This window comes from Nilaparvata lugens, chromosome 8 (genome assembly GCF_014356525.2).
Source record: "Nilaparvata lugens isolate BPH chromosome 8, ASM1435652v1, whole genome shotgun sequence".
Classification (NCBI taxonomy): domain Eukaryota; kingdom Metazoa; phylum Arthropoda; class Insecta; order Hemiptera; family Delphacidae; genus Nilaparvata; species Nilaparvata lugens.
The window spans coordinates 15,471,761-15,490,814 of NC_052511.1; the positions used below are offsets into that span (position 1 = coordinate 15,471,761).

The window sequence follows — 19,054 nt, forward strand, 5'->3', positions numbered from 1 at the left end:
CTGCGTTTACACCAAAGTTATTAACAAAATGTTAATAACTTAATCCTTATAGATTCTATTAGATTGAACGGAACTTGACAAACACTTGATGTGTATAATGAGTTATGTTCAATCTAATAGAATCTATTAGGATTAACATTTTGTTAATAACTTTGGTGTATTCGCAGCTTAATAATCTGTGCACATTATATTCACCAATTGATGGGACTGTTCAAATGTCTATGCTTGGCCAAAGAAATCTGAAATACTATACACAAGTTTTCATAGGCATTTATTCGTAAATAAGCAATGAACTAATCTAGTTTCCAATAGGACTACAGACAGCTCTGAGTTTTTTCTGATTTGTGGCAATAACTCAAGAATTTTCACCTCATGCTACTAGTAAACTACCAAGAAGTCTACTACAGATTACAAAAGAAAGTCAGAGCTAATAAAGATAATAATACCTGAAGAAAAAAATCAGTGAAAATCAGGGATTATTCTCCAAAAACGTGTTGAATTTTTGAAATAAACCCTCAATTTTCGATTTCATAATTTTACAATTCAATCTCTCACTCCCATAGCCCATGACTCGATACTAACAGTATTCAAATTCATTCTCTAACCATGTGTGATGAATATCAAGCATGTCAACAAACGAAAATCCCCGACATGATGAAGCATGAAAAGCAAGTGCATTATGCTCCTTTGAGACAATGAAATATTCATGAAGTGTAGGCCTACTTCGAGCACTCCCAGTTTCTTGTACCTATGGGAATTGTCGGTAAGCTCTTTGTAGGATATACGAAACACCTCATCTTAGTTTCCAAGTTCTCAAAGTTGTCAAAATTGAAAAGCAGAAATACAATAATAAAAAGAGTGTAAGTCTGTACTGTAACGACGCTATATTGTCCATAATGGTGTTCAATGTTTTTCAAACTCCAATAATGTTCTAGAGGTTAAAGCAGAAATAGTTATGATGGGTTGCAAGAAAAACGATGAATGAGCTATTATTCTATTTCTCTATGGATGAACCAACCGCTGTTTGTACTGAGTTGTTGCATTCTATTTATACGTAGATTAGCCAAAAATAAGTAGGCTATTTTAGTATTATTAATATCGGTCGATAATGAGTATTCGATTTGAGAAGTATTTCAGTGTCGATCATAATGGATATCAAATCCTCAATTTTTATCATTCAAGAAGATATTACAGTATCAATAATTATGGAAGAAAATAAGCTTGGGATTATGATTGTTGAATATTTCGCAATGCACCATTCTATTCAAATGCTGAACCTGTTTAGTTCAAATCGAGGATTACTGTGAGCACAGAAGAAGGAAACCTAGTGTTCTCTACTCAGTGCTGTGAGCTATTACACTATTGGTTGTGTGAAATGAATTGATGAAGTATTGTCCAATTGTCCTTCCAACAATCAGTCAATAAGTTCTCCTTAGAGAAAACTTAGTAGGTGATATTCTTATTCTAAGGTTACTTACAGTGGAGCTGAACTATAATATATTATTTATATTATTATATAATGTATAATAATATATTTTGAAGTATAATATCAATTTCTTTTTCCAGTAGACCTTTTCATTTAGTTCACTCAAAATGCCAGAATTATAGTTATAATAGTTGTAATGTCATACCTTTGGAATGACATTATTTCATTGGGTCGCAATAGGCTACATTATACTCGTATTGTTACGAGAGGGGATCGCTTGTGAACAGTTGATGCTTCTACAATAAAACTTATTCCACTGTAATCATATTTTTCCTCTTGCTTGTAAAAAATGGAAAAATGAAAAGTGACTCACATGATTGAACTGTTGGAGAATACGACTATGCTCCTCATAGTAGGTACTGCATATTACTATAAGATTCCATTTCTACATTATTCTATTGTATTCTAATAAAATCAATTCTCGTTTATGAAAAATATAGATAAATGGAAAGTGACTGACATGATTGAGCTGTTATACAGAATACTTTATATAATATCAATTTCTATACATAAATCCTTTGTATTCTAATAAAATCTATTCTAGTTTATGGAAAATAGAAGTTAATGAAAAGTGACTCACATGATTGAACTGTTGGAGAATACGACTATGCTCCTCCTGGTACTGTTTCCGCGCCTTGCGCTTCTCCTGACAGAGCGCGTTCAGTCGTTCGAGCGTTTCCTTTTCGACGAGATCTGCGTTGCTCCGGAACAGTCGACCTGCGTTGTCCACTTCGTCCATCATCGCCTTCCAGGCCTGTGCCACCAGGCTGCCGGCCAACTCATCGCTACGATCCACCTTCATGCCCTGGGCGGAGACCGACGCCAGGGCAGCCGCGTATTCGCGGTCGCACTTCACTTTGCCCGCCACACAGCGACGCATCGTCTCCAGCAGACGCAGTTCCGCGTCCTGGCGATTGATCAACGCCTCGTGCGCGGCGCGTCCTTGTAGGTCCACCGAGAACCCCATGGCTACAAGACACTAACTAGGGGCACTCTCACTAAGAAGGCCTGAGATCTTTCACTAAGAAGACCTTTAGCGCCCTGAGTTGGTAGGCCTGAAAGCCCTCGCCAAGAAGGCCTGAAAGCCCTTGCTAAGAAGGCCGTAGAGCCCTCACTAACAAGGCCTGAGGGCGCTCTCACTAACAATGCCTTTAGCGCCCTGAGTTGGAAGGCCAGAGACCCCTCGCCAAGAAGGCCTGAAAGACCTTACTAACAAGGCCTTTAGCACCTCAAGTTGGAAGGCCTGACAGCCCTCGCAAAAAAGGCCTGAAAGACCTAACTAACAAGGCCTGAGAACCCACACTAACAATACCTGAGATCCCACACCAAGAAACTTTAGCGACCTGCCTTAGAAGGCCTAAGCGGCCTCACTGGAAGGTCTGAGAGGCTCCACTAACAAGGTCTGGGAGCACCACGACAGGGTAGCTCTCCTCCCCTTCTTACTACACGCACTCAACTGTTCTACTACATGCTGTATACCAGTCACTAAACATGGGAGCGATGGGAGGTGTTTCTCCTGTAACAAACAATAACACAAACAATGTATGTTTTACTTGTAAAACAAACACTTTGTAAATAAGATTGGAGGATAATTCTTTTATTATTCAGATAACTTCAACTCTCTATGAAAATATGTCTATATTATTAATAATAATACCATGTATGTCTACATGGTATCAATGTAACATGGAATCTTCCTTTTGCCGGTGTTTTTGCCTCACCTACTGTACTTATGCATGTGATCATAAATTGAATCTTCATTTTAAAACTATTATTTATAATATAAAGGATATCATTTCGTTATTATATCTAATTAAATAAATGTATGTATCTTGGTTTAAGTGCAGTAGCATATACTTATATTTATTTTTTGTAAAGCTTTTTTGTATTTTGTTTTTGGCAAATAAAATTCATCATTCATCATTCATCAATAGTAATGTATGTTTTCTAATAGCGTATTTGAAAATGGATTGAACATCCGAAATTAGTAACTAATACAACTGTTGTATTTTATATTGAAAGGTTTTATAAAAAGGTAACTATTGTATTATTTTTCAACTAAAGTATGTCTATTACATTTAACTACCGTTACGCCGTTGAATAAAAGAACCAGTGCATTGGGAGAGAAGTATCAAAGCTGATAAGACCTACGCAAATACCAGTTCATCAATCTTATATTGAGCAGTGAGATTCGCTTGATGAGGTCAGTGGGAATGATAGCATAACAGAGTTACCAATTTTCTATTTACCGCATTGTATATTAGACCTATTCAATATATTCAGATGTATCTGATTCCTGATATAATAATATCAATTGTTGATTCTTGTTAATAATGTTCAATTCTATCTCAAATATAATAATTACATTCGTGAGAAAAATATAATTTTTATGATTTTTAATAATGAATTTTTAAAACTTATACCAAGTCCATAATTTTAATTTCATAATTTTGGTATTTCACTACCGTATAGCAAACAAACGATCCGGCAAGGGTGAAGTTGGAAAAGGATAGAGCTATCATTCTGCTTTATCTAATGACAGACAATTGAGACAAAGATAGGAAACCAATGTTTATCAGGTGCTGACTTTATAACGTGAAACTGACTATATAGGAGAGAATTACTTATTGAGTGTAGATGAAAAATCAAGGACTATCTCACATGAGTGCTGGGCTGGAGTGTGTAATGTGCTGCTGCTGATAATGGTAATTAAGAGAGATTAATAGACTAAAGTTTTATATTAGGGGAGGATCCAAACCACCAGAAAGGATTTTGAAGCTCTATGGCCCGATTGCATAGTCGGTGTACTAACTTTTATCATGATTAATGCCACGAGAACCAATCAGAGAAGGATTTTTGAAAAGAAGGATTCTTTTCAAAATAATTAAAAGCCACGAGAACTAATCAGAGGAGGTTTTTTGAAAGAAGAACCAATCAGTGAGTGTTTCTTGAAAAGAAGGCTCCTCGGATTGGTTTTCGTGGCATTCAATTACGTTAAAAATTTACTAGGATTTTGTGCAACCAGTCCTTAGTCTGATATCAGAGCGTCTGTTATTAAGTTGAGTTGGTATCGAGGACTGTGTAATGAGATGATTGATAAATATTAGGAGTAAATTTCAGGCTTTCAAATTTCAAACATTCAACTTTGATATACTTCTTCACATAAGAGAGAATAATTTCAGGGCTCATTGAATGGTGGCCAACGTAGCCTATTGCTGGGAGGCCTGAGTTCGCACAATACTTTTTATTTAAACAAAATTAATACTCATGCAGGTAGAAATTATATCAGCTAGGTTAATTTTGATAGCATATTAATCCATGCAGAATAACTGAGAATAGTTTTTTTCTGTTCCCAAGATGTCACGATTCTTTATAAATTCGCTAAATGGGAATATCCTACTAATTGATATTTTGAGGGAATTTTTATTTTAAAAATTTATAGAAATTCACAACATGATCACAGGGTATTTAGGATAAACATAAAGTTTTCTGAGGAAGACCACCGAACCCCCTCCGCCTGGGGCTTTACCCCCGAGTAGTTTTGGGATCTACAGGTACATCTACCGTATAGGCTACTCATGAACATCATGGTTGCTCCCCATGATATAAGAAATGACGGTCATGGAGATTTAGTCAGTCATAATTTTCTACTGTATTGTATTCTAAGCTAGACAGCTGATCACAGAGCACGGACGAAGTTCAAATAGAGATCCTGGGGTCGAGACCCTGGAGGTAGTCCAGGACGTCCTGAGTAGAATAAATGAAGTAAAAGAAGAATAAAACGTTAGTTAAGCCTTTCCTTCTATTGATTTTCCCCATATTCAGTAATCTTCCCATCACTTTGTTGATTCAAGTAATTGACCGAGCGAAGTGAGGTCTAAGATTCAAGTCAACGGTTTGGCATTTCTCTTAATGTTTAAATGTTCATATGTTGCGCATTTACGGCGAAACGCGGTAATAGATTTTCATGAAATTTGACAGGTATGTTCATTTTTTAATTGCGCGTCGACGTATATACAAGGTTTTTAGAGATTTTGCATTTCAAGGTTAATATAAAAGGAAAAAAGGAGCCTCCTTCATACGCCAATATTAGAGTAAAAATCAGAATATAGAATTATTCATCATAGTGATTACACAGATGTGTGGAGAAGCCAGTCTATTGCTGTATTTCCATGAGGTCTATAGTTTCAATCAGGTACTTGTGTATGAGAATACTGCGTAAGGTCTACTGTTCACAGAACTACTACTAAATAATGATTAAAGTGACACTGCCTGATAGTAGGCCTATAACATACGAGGTATACAAGGGCATCGTACCTATGCTGGTATACTACCGGTAGGTCTAATAAGGTCTTGGACTAGAAAGACCAGGTTCAGGTTTTACTGTCAATTTTAAGTCATCTGCAATTGAGAATCAAACTTACTGAATAAAAAAAACAATAAAATAATTGACAATACTCCGTTATTTCCAAGTCTTAAGTAGGTATATCCTTGAATGGTAATGTGAAAGAAAAAGAAATATTCTAAACCTTTTCCAGTCTGTAAATAAGTTAATATTAATATGCGGTGCTTTGACACTGACATGTGAATTACTTAGATAAATAATTTACTGTAAATAAAATGAGAACCAAATTTTGACTCACCTCTTTATTTGAGAAAATCCAAGTTCTATACAAAATTCATTCACTCCCAAAAACACACGCGATAACTTTTCTATACACACAGACAGATGTTAGCCGAAACCAAGTCAAGAATCACCGAATCAGGGAAGCGGTGAGTTGATAATAAATTGACCCAAACACACGGACCGTACAAGAACCACTTGCCGACTGAAGTGAACTGAAGAACAATATTGTAGAAGCCGAAGCTATTGGTGCCCAGAGCCCAGCCGGACACGCCAAATCCTGTCCCTGTCGGCAGTAGTTCACAGCCAGAAAACAACACAACAGACAGAAACAGAGACACAAAGAAAGTGATGGAGTCATGGAGTGACTTCAAAACAAACTCCCCCGACAAACGCTGAGGAGCCTCGCCGATGCTAACGCTACCTAGTAGTAAACAATCGAACTACATACATCGGAAAACCCGCGAAACTTCGGATCTTTCTGCTTTCACGCTACAGTAGCTTTATGTTTAGACGGTAGGGTAGACATACAGTACATTCAACGAAAGCAGGAAGAACCGAATATTTTTTGTTCACTTTCGAAATACAAAAAACAGTTTCGAATATTATAATATCTAATTTCGAATTTAATTGACTTTTCTGTACAATGATTCTGAACAACTTGTGAGGCTGCTGCAGCTGAAGTTGATTTCTTTGGGTGCTACTAAGCTCTTTCAGGTTTCAGGAGACTTATAAAGAGGGTTCTGAATGTGGGATTTTAGTGTTCCTTTTACTGTTGTTTGCCCATGTTGTTCTTCTTTTATAAGGATTTTCACTGTTGATCTATATCTCCTGTTTTTCATGTATTTTGCGATTGTATTGTTTATATCATTTGATATTCTATTGTACCTATACCGTATTGTTTATACTTTTTTTGCTTGAATCTGTTTTTCTGTTATTTTTCTTGCAAAATTGGTATAGTAGGTACCGTTGGAAGTTGAACACACACACAAGCGCAGTCTCCTTTTGTGTGTACGAATAAAGGGACGGGCTGTCTACCTGTATACTAAGTAGTATACATAGTATATCAATATATCAATGGCGCAGGTAGGCCGGGCGTGTGTGCCTGCGCGTGGGGGAGCGAGGGTCGGCTTAATCTTCCAGCGCTCATCGCAGTCTGGACTGAGTATAAGTATCATGAGTCAAATTTAGTCTAACAATATTGAGTTCATGACCGACTTGTTACATTTCTCGACTGTTGACGTCACTCGTTGTCCCTAGTGTGATATAGTCGTTCTATAAGCTATATTAGCTGAATCACAGTTAATATTACTGAATGAAAACTGTGCCGTAGTTTTATGAATATTGCAAGTAAAGTTTTTCAACTTTATACAGCCATCAAATAAAAATAGAGAGCTAAGAATAGTACATTACTGTGGTACGTATACCCAATAGCCTAGAATATTCTATAGAGAGGTCCACGTTTTAATGGCAGGTATGGTAGGTAGCTACATTGGGTATACCTATATTTTCTCTATAATGATACAGCCCTATTCATCCGGGGTGTAGGCACAATTCACTTGTTATTGCTATTGTCATCTACTGCTATATCAAGTTTTATATTTCCATAAGTAATGAAAAAAATCATTCCAAAACAATATTTCGTTTTACGTCAAGTTCAACGTAAACATTTTTAGCTTTTTTTGTCAAACCCGATTAACTTACAGACTTCTTCAACAGGAATTCGACGTACGTAAGTTACCTACTGAAATTTCATGGAACTACAAAATAGTTGACTTTGGCCTTTGATGAGCTTGAATTGGGAGTGTAGCGGATCATTCACAATCCGTTTTCTTGTCCAACTCAAGGACCAATATTCAATATTGGATTCAACGTTGGCCCGTGAATGGGGTTGTTGATGGTGGGACGAATGTTGCCGGACGAGTTGGACAAGTCGGGTAAACTGAAGACCCAACTGACTGACTTTCCAATGTCAGCCGCCTTGTCAGAGTCGACTTGGAACATGAGTGGGGATGTTGGACTAACTCGTGAACAACCAATCGAAGTGTGAGTGGTAAGAGATGAGAATCTTGGTATTACTACCGGTCCAACATTGTCGGACAATAAATCGGGTAGTGAATAGTGAATAGCTTTAGAGTGAAATCAAACACAAAATGTAAATATACACACTTTTATTTATTAACCAAATAATAAGGCTAAAAAACAATCAATATTGTTTTTTAGTTTATATCAATAATGATTCACTAACATCTCTTAGCTAATTTGTATTGAAGAACAACGTGCGATATTTAGTTTAAAAACACAAATAATAATCATTATACAAAAAACAATAATAAATACATACATAGAATAATGTCTTTTAATGTCACTAAAATAACTTCATTTTATCATTAAACAACATTAGAATTATTGCCCCATTATTAGAAAATTTGTCTTTTTCTAATTATTTGCATTTTACTTAGAATGAGAGAACCACCTTCTATATTTATTATGTTCATTATTTGCATCCAACGCTTTATTGCTCATACCAAATAATACGCGTTAATTAATAAATAAGTAACAATACAATAGAGAAAATGACATCCGAAATTTTAATAGAATTTTGAAACATAATTTCCTTATGAAGACGTTTTATCATTGGTAACTATGATATTGATAAATCATTAAATGACATTTTGAATAATGTATAGGCCTACAAAGTAGTAAACGCACACCAATATAATTACGAAAGATTCAATAATAATTTTTATAAGCTGAAGCAAAAATTAAGATAAATTTGCATTCTGCAATAATTTCAAAAATAAAATTATAATTGGCGAACAATAATTTCAATGAAAAACAAGCTTATGTCAATGACAATCGACAACTCAAAAATACTAAGCAATTTTTCTCAAAAATCTCTCACAGCCTAAAAATAAGAATATGATTCTCCCATACTTTTACAATAATGAAATACCACCAATACTGATTGCCTATTTCATAGATGAGCCAGCTAACAAAGGGTTCACATACATTTCAAAGCATTATTCAGAATCTGCTGAACTCCCACTTCCGATGTTAAAATATTGTTGGGGAGATCAACAGATACTCACTCAATAGAGTTGAGTACAACTTTTGGTATGATAATCGTCAAATTGTCATCGTCATTTGAGCTGGTGTCGCCAGCATCTCTCACACGATTTGATTCAAATGGTTGTAATGGTCTACACGCCTCGACTAGATCAATTTTCAAATAAATGTCAATTGGAAAAAGTTGATATGGTTATTGGATTGAACAAAGTCGATATGTAATAGGTTCCTAAACTCTAAAAAGTGATAAAGGTTGTAAATACGTTAGACCTATTTGGTTCAGGTACTAATATAATATGTTCAATAACGTAGGTACTAATAATTAAAAACTATTCAAACCCCCTTCATAATAAAACTGGGACAATGGAAGAATTGATATTGATATGGTGAGTTATTGACTAGATAATCAATCAATGATATGTGTAAAAACAACTAGAGGTAGGTGGTAGGTATACTAATAAATAGCCTAAAATGCATGCAATTCTACCAACAAACAAAGCTCAATCACAAAAAGCGATTATTAATTTGGGATTAAGTTTAATTTTTTAGAGCGCAGCCACATTTTTAAAGCTTGCCTAGCGACACCAGCGATTGATGAGCTAATCAAGCTCTGCTACATAATAAATTGCTTACACTTGCCAAATTTTCGATTATTAATAACGCCAACTTTAATACCGAAGACTGATTTTAGTCTCCTATCTACTAACAAGCTCAACCATACACATTGATTATTGTACTCACTACAACAATGAATTACATTAGAACAATTTCTATTTTATTTTCAATTTTTAGTTCTATTTGTCTGATATCATCCTGTGTTTAATAATACCAATCAAACACTACTACTTGATTTTTAGTTTGCTTTGAACTGTTTATCCGACATTACAAAATATTACCAATAATTATATATAATATTACAACAATACAACATAACCTACAAATATTAATATGACTTTAGACCCCCTCCCAGTAATAACCCATTGACAGCTGTGTTTTGAGATCGTATATAATATTATTATGATGATGATTTCAGTTCAACTGAAAAATGTTATCTGATAAATTATTGTTACTAAAACGATATAAAAAGGACAGTTGCTTGATTTACATTACCAATTCAAGTTTATTATTCAAATTTTAACAACAACTTTGTACCAATGCTATGAAATTGTGACGTAATTCCATTATGTGAAGCAACTGTTCCAACTAAAACCAATATTACTGTGTTAAATCCAATTCAGAATATGAAGTTATTCAATAAATCATTAGAAATGAAAGACACGGTTATTCAAGTTATCCTAAAAAATTACAAATATATGAATTATTTATTACTCATATTTTGACCCTTGACCCTGTACATTTAAAGGCTTCATTAGCACAGTTAATAATATCATATAAATATAAAGTGATAATACAAAGTCTTTGCTCAATCAACGTATTCGGGCTGGTACCACGATAATCATTATTATGAAGATGATGCTAACTTTTATTAAGCAACACATTAGGTGAGAAATTCGAACAGAAGAGAGTTTGATTTTGCAGTAGAAAATAATTAAGTACAAACTGACTAGATAAAATTCTTTTTCAAATCGTGAATATAAAATATTGTATCGTATAAAATCTGTATCAACTTGGAAATTATCCAATTTTTTTCATGAAAATGACTGGAATTGAAATATGGGTGTTGACTAGAAAATTAGAAGAAAACATTTTTGAAAGAATTGTGAAAAAACTTTAGCGAGAATTGTAAGCTCTTATATGCTGGTTTCTTTCAATGGCTAAGCAGCCCTGAGACAAGAAGATAAATATAGTCATGATACGTGGAGGAGTTACTGCTTTCTTCATGAATAGTGAAGCTATTATTAAAAAACATCTGTCAGAGGGCTTTGATCACTATAGATGATAATACATTCAGATAAGTAAGAATCAAGAATTTCGAAACTTATTGGTGTTTCCACTTTGAAAAGTTATCAACAAAATAATATTCATAATTCTCAACTTGCCATCCAAACATTCAACAAGTTCAAATTTCGAAAGCACATCAAGTGAAAGAAAGAATTTACCAAATCACATGAACATTTACATTTATAAAGTTGACATAGAAAATTTCACAACCTTCACTATACATCTAAAGCCTTTGAGATGACTAGAATTACACGAATTACAACTACAGTATCAATTTGATAGATTGTTCTCAAACGCAGCAAAAACGAGTTGATCTATGATCATTTGTATCCAACAATTACATTGTTCAAGGGTGTTCAAATGCTCAAAACAAGAGACATTACTAGTATACTACTTCTACAATTTAGTATACAGTTATAAATACCGCATTCATGTGATTCGGTACAAAAGTTTTTACAAGTAAGATTTACAATTATAAACAGAAAATAGAAATTTATAAGTACTAGGCTACTTATTTAAAGTATAGAATCAGATTGCTCTGGGTTAACCTTTGAATATGGAAGAATAGATTATTGCTTTCTCATAGGTGAGTATGCTACGTGGTAGCCTATTATCATCATTTACCAGTAACTTTGATTGGTTGAAGGAGTTGATCACCCTTCTACGCCCTGAAACAGTTCTCTTTCTCCGATCTGGAGGATCCAACTCAATCGAATTTAAGAGCAAAAACTCAATGTTCAAATACTGAGCCGAACACAAAAACCAGCCTAATGATTTAATATCGTATGCTCGCTCACACACCTGGCGGCAATGAAGGGCAACTCATCTCTCTCACTCGCTCTCACGCTTTCTCACACTCTATCACTCTCTCACTCATGCAAACTCAGTAACAAAATACAATATCAATCAATAATAGTCAGCGTTTAAAAGCTTATAATTAATATTTTGGTCTTGCGTTATAAACATTATCTTAAAATATATTACTTCTTTTCATTTAATAAAAACAGAGAATCGATTATATATTACATTAAATTTGAATAACATTTATACAATTTTCATTTCCAACTAAATGATTTTTCTCGGGTCTTTGGTCGGGTCTGGGTCTTGGATACGGGGCCGCAGGGAGGGGATGATTATATATATATAATATGTAGAATAATAATCATTATCGTCGCCGTATTATGTGTGGCGTCCGTATGCGACGCTCTCTATTAACACGGAATTCAAACGAAAACTATTCTAAAAAAGTGAAATCATGGAAAAACAAAACCGAAATATACTAACGACTTGGAAGTGATTCACAAAAATTTAAACAGTGCTTCAAATCTTGCATCGTCAAATCCACAAAGTGAGGTATCCAAGTGATTGATAGGCTTAAATTATTTTCAATTAAATGATTATTACACCTAAGAAATGTGATCGAAACAAGTATCTCTGAGGAAGAGAAAGAAATTTATACAATGAACGACGATTAAATATATGCTTTTCCAAAGAATACTACACTGATATGCTTGCAAATGAATACAACGTTTACGAATACAACTAATGTTTGCGCACTCTGATCTAGGATATCAATTAATACATGCACAGTGTCTTTTTCCTTAAGGTTATATATTATTTATATGAATATTTACCGAGATAAAGTGAATGAATACTATGATTTTCTGTAACATTGGTGTGGAGGAACGGGTTGGTTACACATAAACAACTGGAGAGGAGTTTCATGGAGAGAGAAAGTGGCATAGCAAGGTGGATAAATGTTAACAATCGGCTTGGATGAGAAACAGTGTGATGAGAGTACTATAAAGCTATTAATAAATTATTATATTCAACTGTATTTACAAATAGATTATGTCAACTGTAAACTGTAACAAATGAGAGATAAACTTAAAATTAATGCCCGTCTATTGGAATTTGATTCATGCACTGAACACATCTTACTAGAATTTCGAATAAACTTCGCTAAATAAAAGATGTTGAATCAAAGGATGTTAATATATCAAATACTTGATAGACTCCACTTGAATTTATGTGGTGTTGAATTCTATAGTCTGGCAACCAGAGAATCGACCGTGAAAACATTTCATCGCGCTAAGTAAGAGAATTAGTTCTCTTCAACTTTATGAAATGCATTACTATGTTCAGCGTAAATTCTTGATTCGAAATTCTAACAAGATGTGTATTTTGTGGAAAACATGATGAGGTGAGGTAATATTTACAAGTTTAAAAAGAATACGGTATAAAACGTTTCTGTCACAGTGCATAAATACAGTAATATGTGTAAATATAACAATATTGTGTAGCTAGAATGTAATTATCCAACTTACTGTATTATTAAGAAATCTGTTAGCAAAATTTCAATTAGAAAGTGTTGAATTTGTTTGTTTATTACTTGAATCACTAACATACGTACTACTAATAGTGCTTGCATCAATTGGTAGAAGGTAAAACTCTAGACATTCAAAAATTGATTGATTAGCATTTTTAATATGCATTACTCTTAAATGACACAGATTCCTAAACACAAACATTTATTTAAATATCACTAACGATTAACACTATGTATTACTGATTGTCTAAATTGAAATTAAATTTAAAAAGTCTTTCAGTTTCAATGTATTTTCTCTTTAGGATAGTGCCTAAAATATTAATATAAATTTTGGGAGGAAATTAAAAAAACACAAATACAATAACAAATATGACTTTGGTGTATATTCTAATAGAAGTGGGAACTTTCTCACGTATTAGAATTTGAAGAAATCGTAAAATTGCATTGTTGATGTCCCACCCGAGAGACGATACACGTTGACATACAAAGCAATATTATTTCATTAGAAATTCTCGATAAGATCAAGTTATTCTACAAAATGACTAGAAACAACTGAGAATACTATTTACTTGAGAAGTAAATTTTTGTAAATTTGAAAGAGAAAAAGTTAATTGCAGACACAACCGATACTGGAGAACATGATTTTCTCACAGGATGTAAAAATACATTGACATCTTTTACCTTACTCAAGAAACTTTTGATTACTCTTTCTTGAGTAGATAACTCAGAACAACTCGGAAAGACGTTTCTTTCCAAAAATTACTTATTGATACAGTGATTGGAAGCTGAGATTTTCCTATCAATTTCAAAGAAATAATAATAGTTCCATCATTAAATGATAGAGGAAGTACAAATTAACTATACAAATTTGGCACAGAGAACAAAAGCATCTATGAAAATAGATTTTGAACTTTTATTGTTTATCAATCTCTCTTAGTATTGCACTTAGAATACGTTAATGAAAATTTGGCACACTTCTTATTGTAAATTCATAAGTATAGAATATGATTGGAAGCCAGGAGCTGAGAATTCAACGTCAATGTTATCAACATTGGTGTCGTGAAAATGACGAGTCACATCTAAGAATTGTGAGGGACAGCATCATTTTTTTTCAATATTCTAGATATAAATTTTGGTAGGAGATTATTATCTAATTAAGTATTCCATTATTTGTGATTCTGCGATCTGATCATGTAATCGTTGAAATTCTTACATCATAAAACCACTCACATGTACTCTTATATGAGCAACTAATGTTTCCTTCAATAACATGGAATTCATAGAGCAAGCTAACAAAATTGAGTTAAACTTCTATAAAATATTAGAATTAATAATTTATGAAACATTTACCTAAAAACTGCCTGACTTCAACTCTTAGAAAAACTCATCATTTTCAATGTTTCTTTACCAAAAACGTTTGTTCGGTAATGAATGTAAAAGCATATTTTGCCAAAGTTATTAAAAAGATATAATTAGATATAGCTTCAAGTATTCATTGCTTTAGAAGATACTTTGGATAAGAAACTAATAATTCAATATCCTATATATACAGTTACAAGTTTCCTAAAACATTTATTCATGAACGTTCATAAACATATTATATAAACGTTTATTCAGTATTTAAAACTGAATAATATTGTAATAATTTAACATGTGTTCCAAAAACTTATATGATGGCACATTATGAATTATTAATATGCCACCAATAATACGAACAGCCAAAATTAATTCATTATTGAATTTTTTTCCAAACACAAAAGTGAATGTTACTCGTTAATTTTACTAGACCAAATTTACATTCCAAACGATATGTTGGTAGTCAATTTTAAAATTGATAACAGAAACGGCTAAAACCATGCATCACATGCGTTTATGGTAATAGCTTGCACAAAATGTATTTGGCATCTCATTTGGCACATAGTTAAAATCATAATTCGAGATATATAATTTTAAATATAATATAATTAAAATGACTAGAATGCTGATATGGATGTTTCCATGTAACAATATCACAATAAATTGTATGGGAAAACATTTCACTAACTGGAAATTCACCATGAATTTATTAAATTTGTTCGGAATGGTGATTGATATCACCTCAATTGATCTTTGATATTGTTCATCTAAATCATATGAAATGCTAAAGTTTCAAACAGTCTTTAATTGATTTTTTAAAATGTATCCAACATTTTTCTCGAACAGAAAAATTTCACGTTAAGATAGATTAGGTTTATTGTTCAATTCAAGAATAAAGGGAAAAGGAAGATGGAACACATTTGTATTGCTTAAATAATTTCGGTATAACAATTTACCGAATATAGGCTAATAGAAAATTAAATAAATTTGACTAGAACAAAGCTTATCTCAGCTTCAGTTTTAAAAAATCAATGACATAGTTTCCTCATTTTGCTATTTTCTATCACAATTATTTGTATACGAGAATTATCTAACTTTATTGCAAAAATTTATTAGTTTGAACTCCCTCGTAATATTTTGACACATTAGAATATTTCCCCCATATTTAACAAACGTTTTTGAAATCTCCCTAAGAAAGTTTGAAAGAAACTTCTGTTTATGCACAATTTTTGAAAATCACAAAGAGTTTAACATTGAAATGATGAACACCTAAGCTATGAATACCAAGACTAGGGCTTCTAAGAGTATAAATATGATTTGTCAATATGTCGTGAAAATATCAGCAACCGCTTCACGATATTTGCTACACTGATATTTTGTAACATTCAATTTATTTCTTCTCCGCAGAGCATCTATAATCTAAACTTTGGTTATACAACGCGACTGGCATCTCATGCCAGTTTCTGTGAAAGTTGTCAGTTGTTCCACCTGTTGACAGTTGACAGTCACAACTGCACAGGTACATCGACGAGATTTTCAAGATTGCCAATCTTTTCTCATTACGATATTTTTAAGCATATTAGCAGCACAAGCAGCGTCAACAATACAGACTACAATCTATTCTTTACTTCTAAGTTTCAAATACAATACGGTTGTACTTTGAACTTTAAAAAACCTACCGTTATAAAAATCTCCAAGCCCAAAAATCAACGCCAGAGATAAGATCAATGCATTAAAAAAACTTTTCATTCTGCTATACTTGTATTATTTATCAAAGCTGAACGTTCATTATCTGCAATTTCTCCTTTTCACCTGTATAAAAATATTTTCAGCAGGCTTCAGCCAATTTTATCAGTTAACAACAATTACTATCAACAATATGCGAACAATGCATAACACGCCAGCTATGCAATGCAATTTCTAAATAGACTAGAATCAATGAATGAATATTCGCTGAAAGACAGAGACTGCTTGAAATATTAGTAAACACAAACAATCTACTTACAAGAGCTACCGTATAACATTTTGAAAACTTTCGGCTAATTTGCAAGAAAATATTATGACGTAGGGATAAATGTGTTTGGCCCCGCTACTAATTGAAATGCAAGTGTAACAATATCACTCTCCTCTTAATTTGAAGGCAGCAATTTAAATATAATAAATTCACTACAGGAGGGCTCATCTACAGGTATTACAAGCTCAATAGGAATTTGCTACTAAGATGTATGAGGTATTTATTAATATCTTGAACGACTAGTAGTAGGTACTCGTAATTATCTAGAAATGGAAAATTAGTCCATTTTTATATTTGAAAAACAGCTAATTCAATTTTTAAATCGATACACGTTTGATCTAATTACGTAGAGGAAATAGATTGATAAATGCTTGGGATGTTGAGGTACTTGCATAGAAAGGCAAAGCTTACATCACTTATTCGTAAGATCAGACTGTAAATGGTGTATGCCTTCCTGTGTAAGCACCCATAGGAGGCAATACAATTTAAATGAAGTGAGAACTTCCACAGAGAATGTTTTCTATAAACTGAATGCTGTAGAATTTAGGGAAACATTCTGCACCAATAATATTGTAGTTTGGTATATCTAGAAAATACATAAATAGAGATCAACAATTTAAATATATTTGAATTATCGAGGTATCAATTCTTTACTATGATAAGTTAAGATTATTTGCGAGATCAACATTCTCAATGTACTTGTGAATTAAAATTTTGATATGGTGATTCTACTTTTGTAATAGGGGTTTCACGTTGATCAAAATCAACTATTTCACATCTTCAAATGAATTTAGTATAATTAGATTTAAGTTACTGGATATGCATTAATATCAACATTTCTAATGGTTATTGCCCATTTCAGGTTTATTGAAGTTACACTGGGGATAGTGTAGCATCATCGAGTATTTGAATAAATTTAGAGCGTTGGCCGAAATGGAAATTGAGAATCTTCTCAGGAATATTTTGAACAAGGTACAGATTTTGATAATCAAATTATCAACATCAACCACAAATTTCGACCGTTGAAATTGTGGGGTTTTACTACCAAATCTTGTTAGAATCGGTAGAAATATATTGCTTATGAATTGTGTTACAGGAGGCACACTACAACCAATTTTTTCCAGGCTGGGATAAAACGTTAAATTTACGTTAGGATAAAACCAGGCTAGGTTTCAAAGCATAACGAATTTTTCTAAATGCTGCCCAATTTGTACACCACCATAAGAGTTTCAATTGCATAGATTGCTATCGATTAATCAACAAATCGATTCAATTACGTAGTTGACTATCGATTGATTAATAAACCAATCAATTCAAATTCAATTGCATAGATGATTATCGATCAATCAACAAATCGATTCAATTACATAGTTGAGTATCGATTAATAAACCAATCGATTCAAATTCAATTGCATAGATGACTATCGATTAATCAACAGATCGATTCAATTACATAGTTGACTATCAATTAATAAACTAATCGATTCAGAGTTTCAATTGCAAAGATTACTATCGATTAATCAACTATTCGATTCCATTACATAGTTGACAATCGATTCAAAATGAATTGTCGAACAGGAAGAAGACAGTATGATGATGTGATACATGTGATTGGTGGGAATGATGAAGATGATAGAGCTGTGGCAGCTGAAAGGGATGTTGATGATGATGATACTGTTGATAGGGCTGTTGTTGATGGTACATTGAACTTGTTGATTGCATCGGCTGCAGATTGCAGGCAGCAGGCGGTTGCAGTTGCAGTTGGAATGCAGTGAGACCTCCTGCAGTTGCTCCTGGTAGATGTGCTCCTGGTAGATTTGCGCCTGGTAGATCAGCTCCTGTTCCGTAATGTTGTAGCTGCATTGGCTGTTGTTGCCATTAGTGGATGGGTGCCTTCACAATGTGATTGGGCGTGATGTAGTGGTAGCCGGGCATCGGCATACCAGCTGTCTCCATCGATATCCTGTTCACAACAAACAACCAACACCAGTTATTCACAATTCAAGCTAGTGTAATATGTTTTATCCTGTTCAAAAATGTGTAAATGAATTGACTATTTGAATATGTAATCGACTACAGTATGTATCCTGTTTAAGAATGAGCCACAGTATGAGCTATGGCTACATGAGCTACTGTATGAACTACAGTATGTATCCTGTTTAGGGCTGTGCAAAGGCTAAAAATAAACTTCCTATTGATGATATTTTTAAAAGTTTTTCGATTTGTATATTATCAAGCTATCAAAATGAAAAAGTTTTCTCAGGAAAACATTTT

The 19,054-nt window shown here is 33.4% G+C and overlaps 2 protein-coding genes across 10 annotated transcripts in view; both read right to left on the minus strand.

The window, feature by feature from the left end:
- Positions 1-6,461, minus strand: part of LOC111064144 (tyrosine-protein kinase Fer) — a 97,312-nt gene extending 90,851 nt beyond the window's left edge. For 2 of the 6 annotated variants that reach the window (XM_022351825.2, XM_022351824.2), the window contains exons 1-2: positions 6,130-6,323; positions 2,067-3,002 (exon numbers count right to left, since the gene is read on the minus strand). In XM_022351825.2, coding sequence (XP_022207517.2) covers positions 2,067-2,453 — 387 coding nt within the window. In that variant the 5' untranslated portion in view covers positions 2,454-3,002; positions 6,130-6,323. Of the gene's footprint in view, positions 1-1,799; positions 1,832-2,066; positions 3,003-6,129 lie in introns of those variants that run through there. The other 4 variants (XM_039434066.1, XM_039434065.1, XM_022351826.2 and 1 more) reach the window with 3 other exon arrangements.
- A 1,805-nt stretch (positions 6,462-8,266) lies between these two features.
- Positions 8,267-19,054, minus strand: part of LOC111064145 (poly(rC)-binding protein 3) — a 228,161-nt gene continuing 217,373 nt past the window's right edge. For all 4 annotated transcript variants that reach the window (XM_039434085.1, XM_039434084.1, XM_039434082.1 and 1 more), the window contains one exon: positions 8,267-18,743. In XM_039434085.1, the coding sequence (XP_039290019.1) occupies positions 18,659-18,743 (85 nt within the window). In that variant the 3' untranslated portion in view covers positions 8,267-18,658. The remainder of the gene's footprint in view (positions 18,744-19,054) is intronic.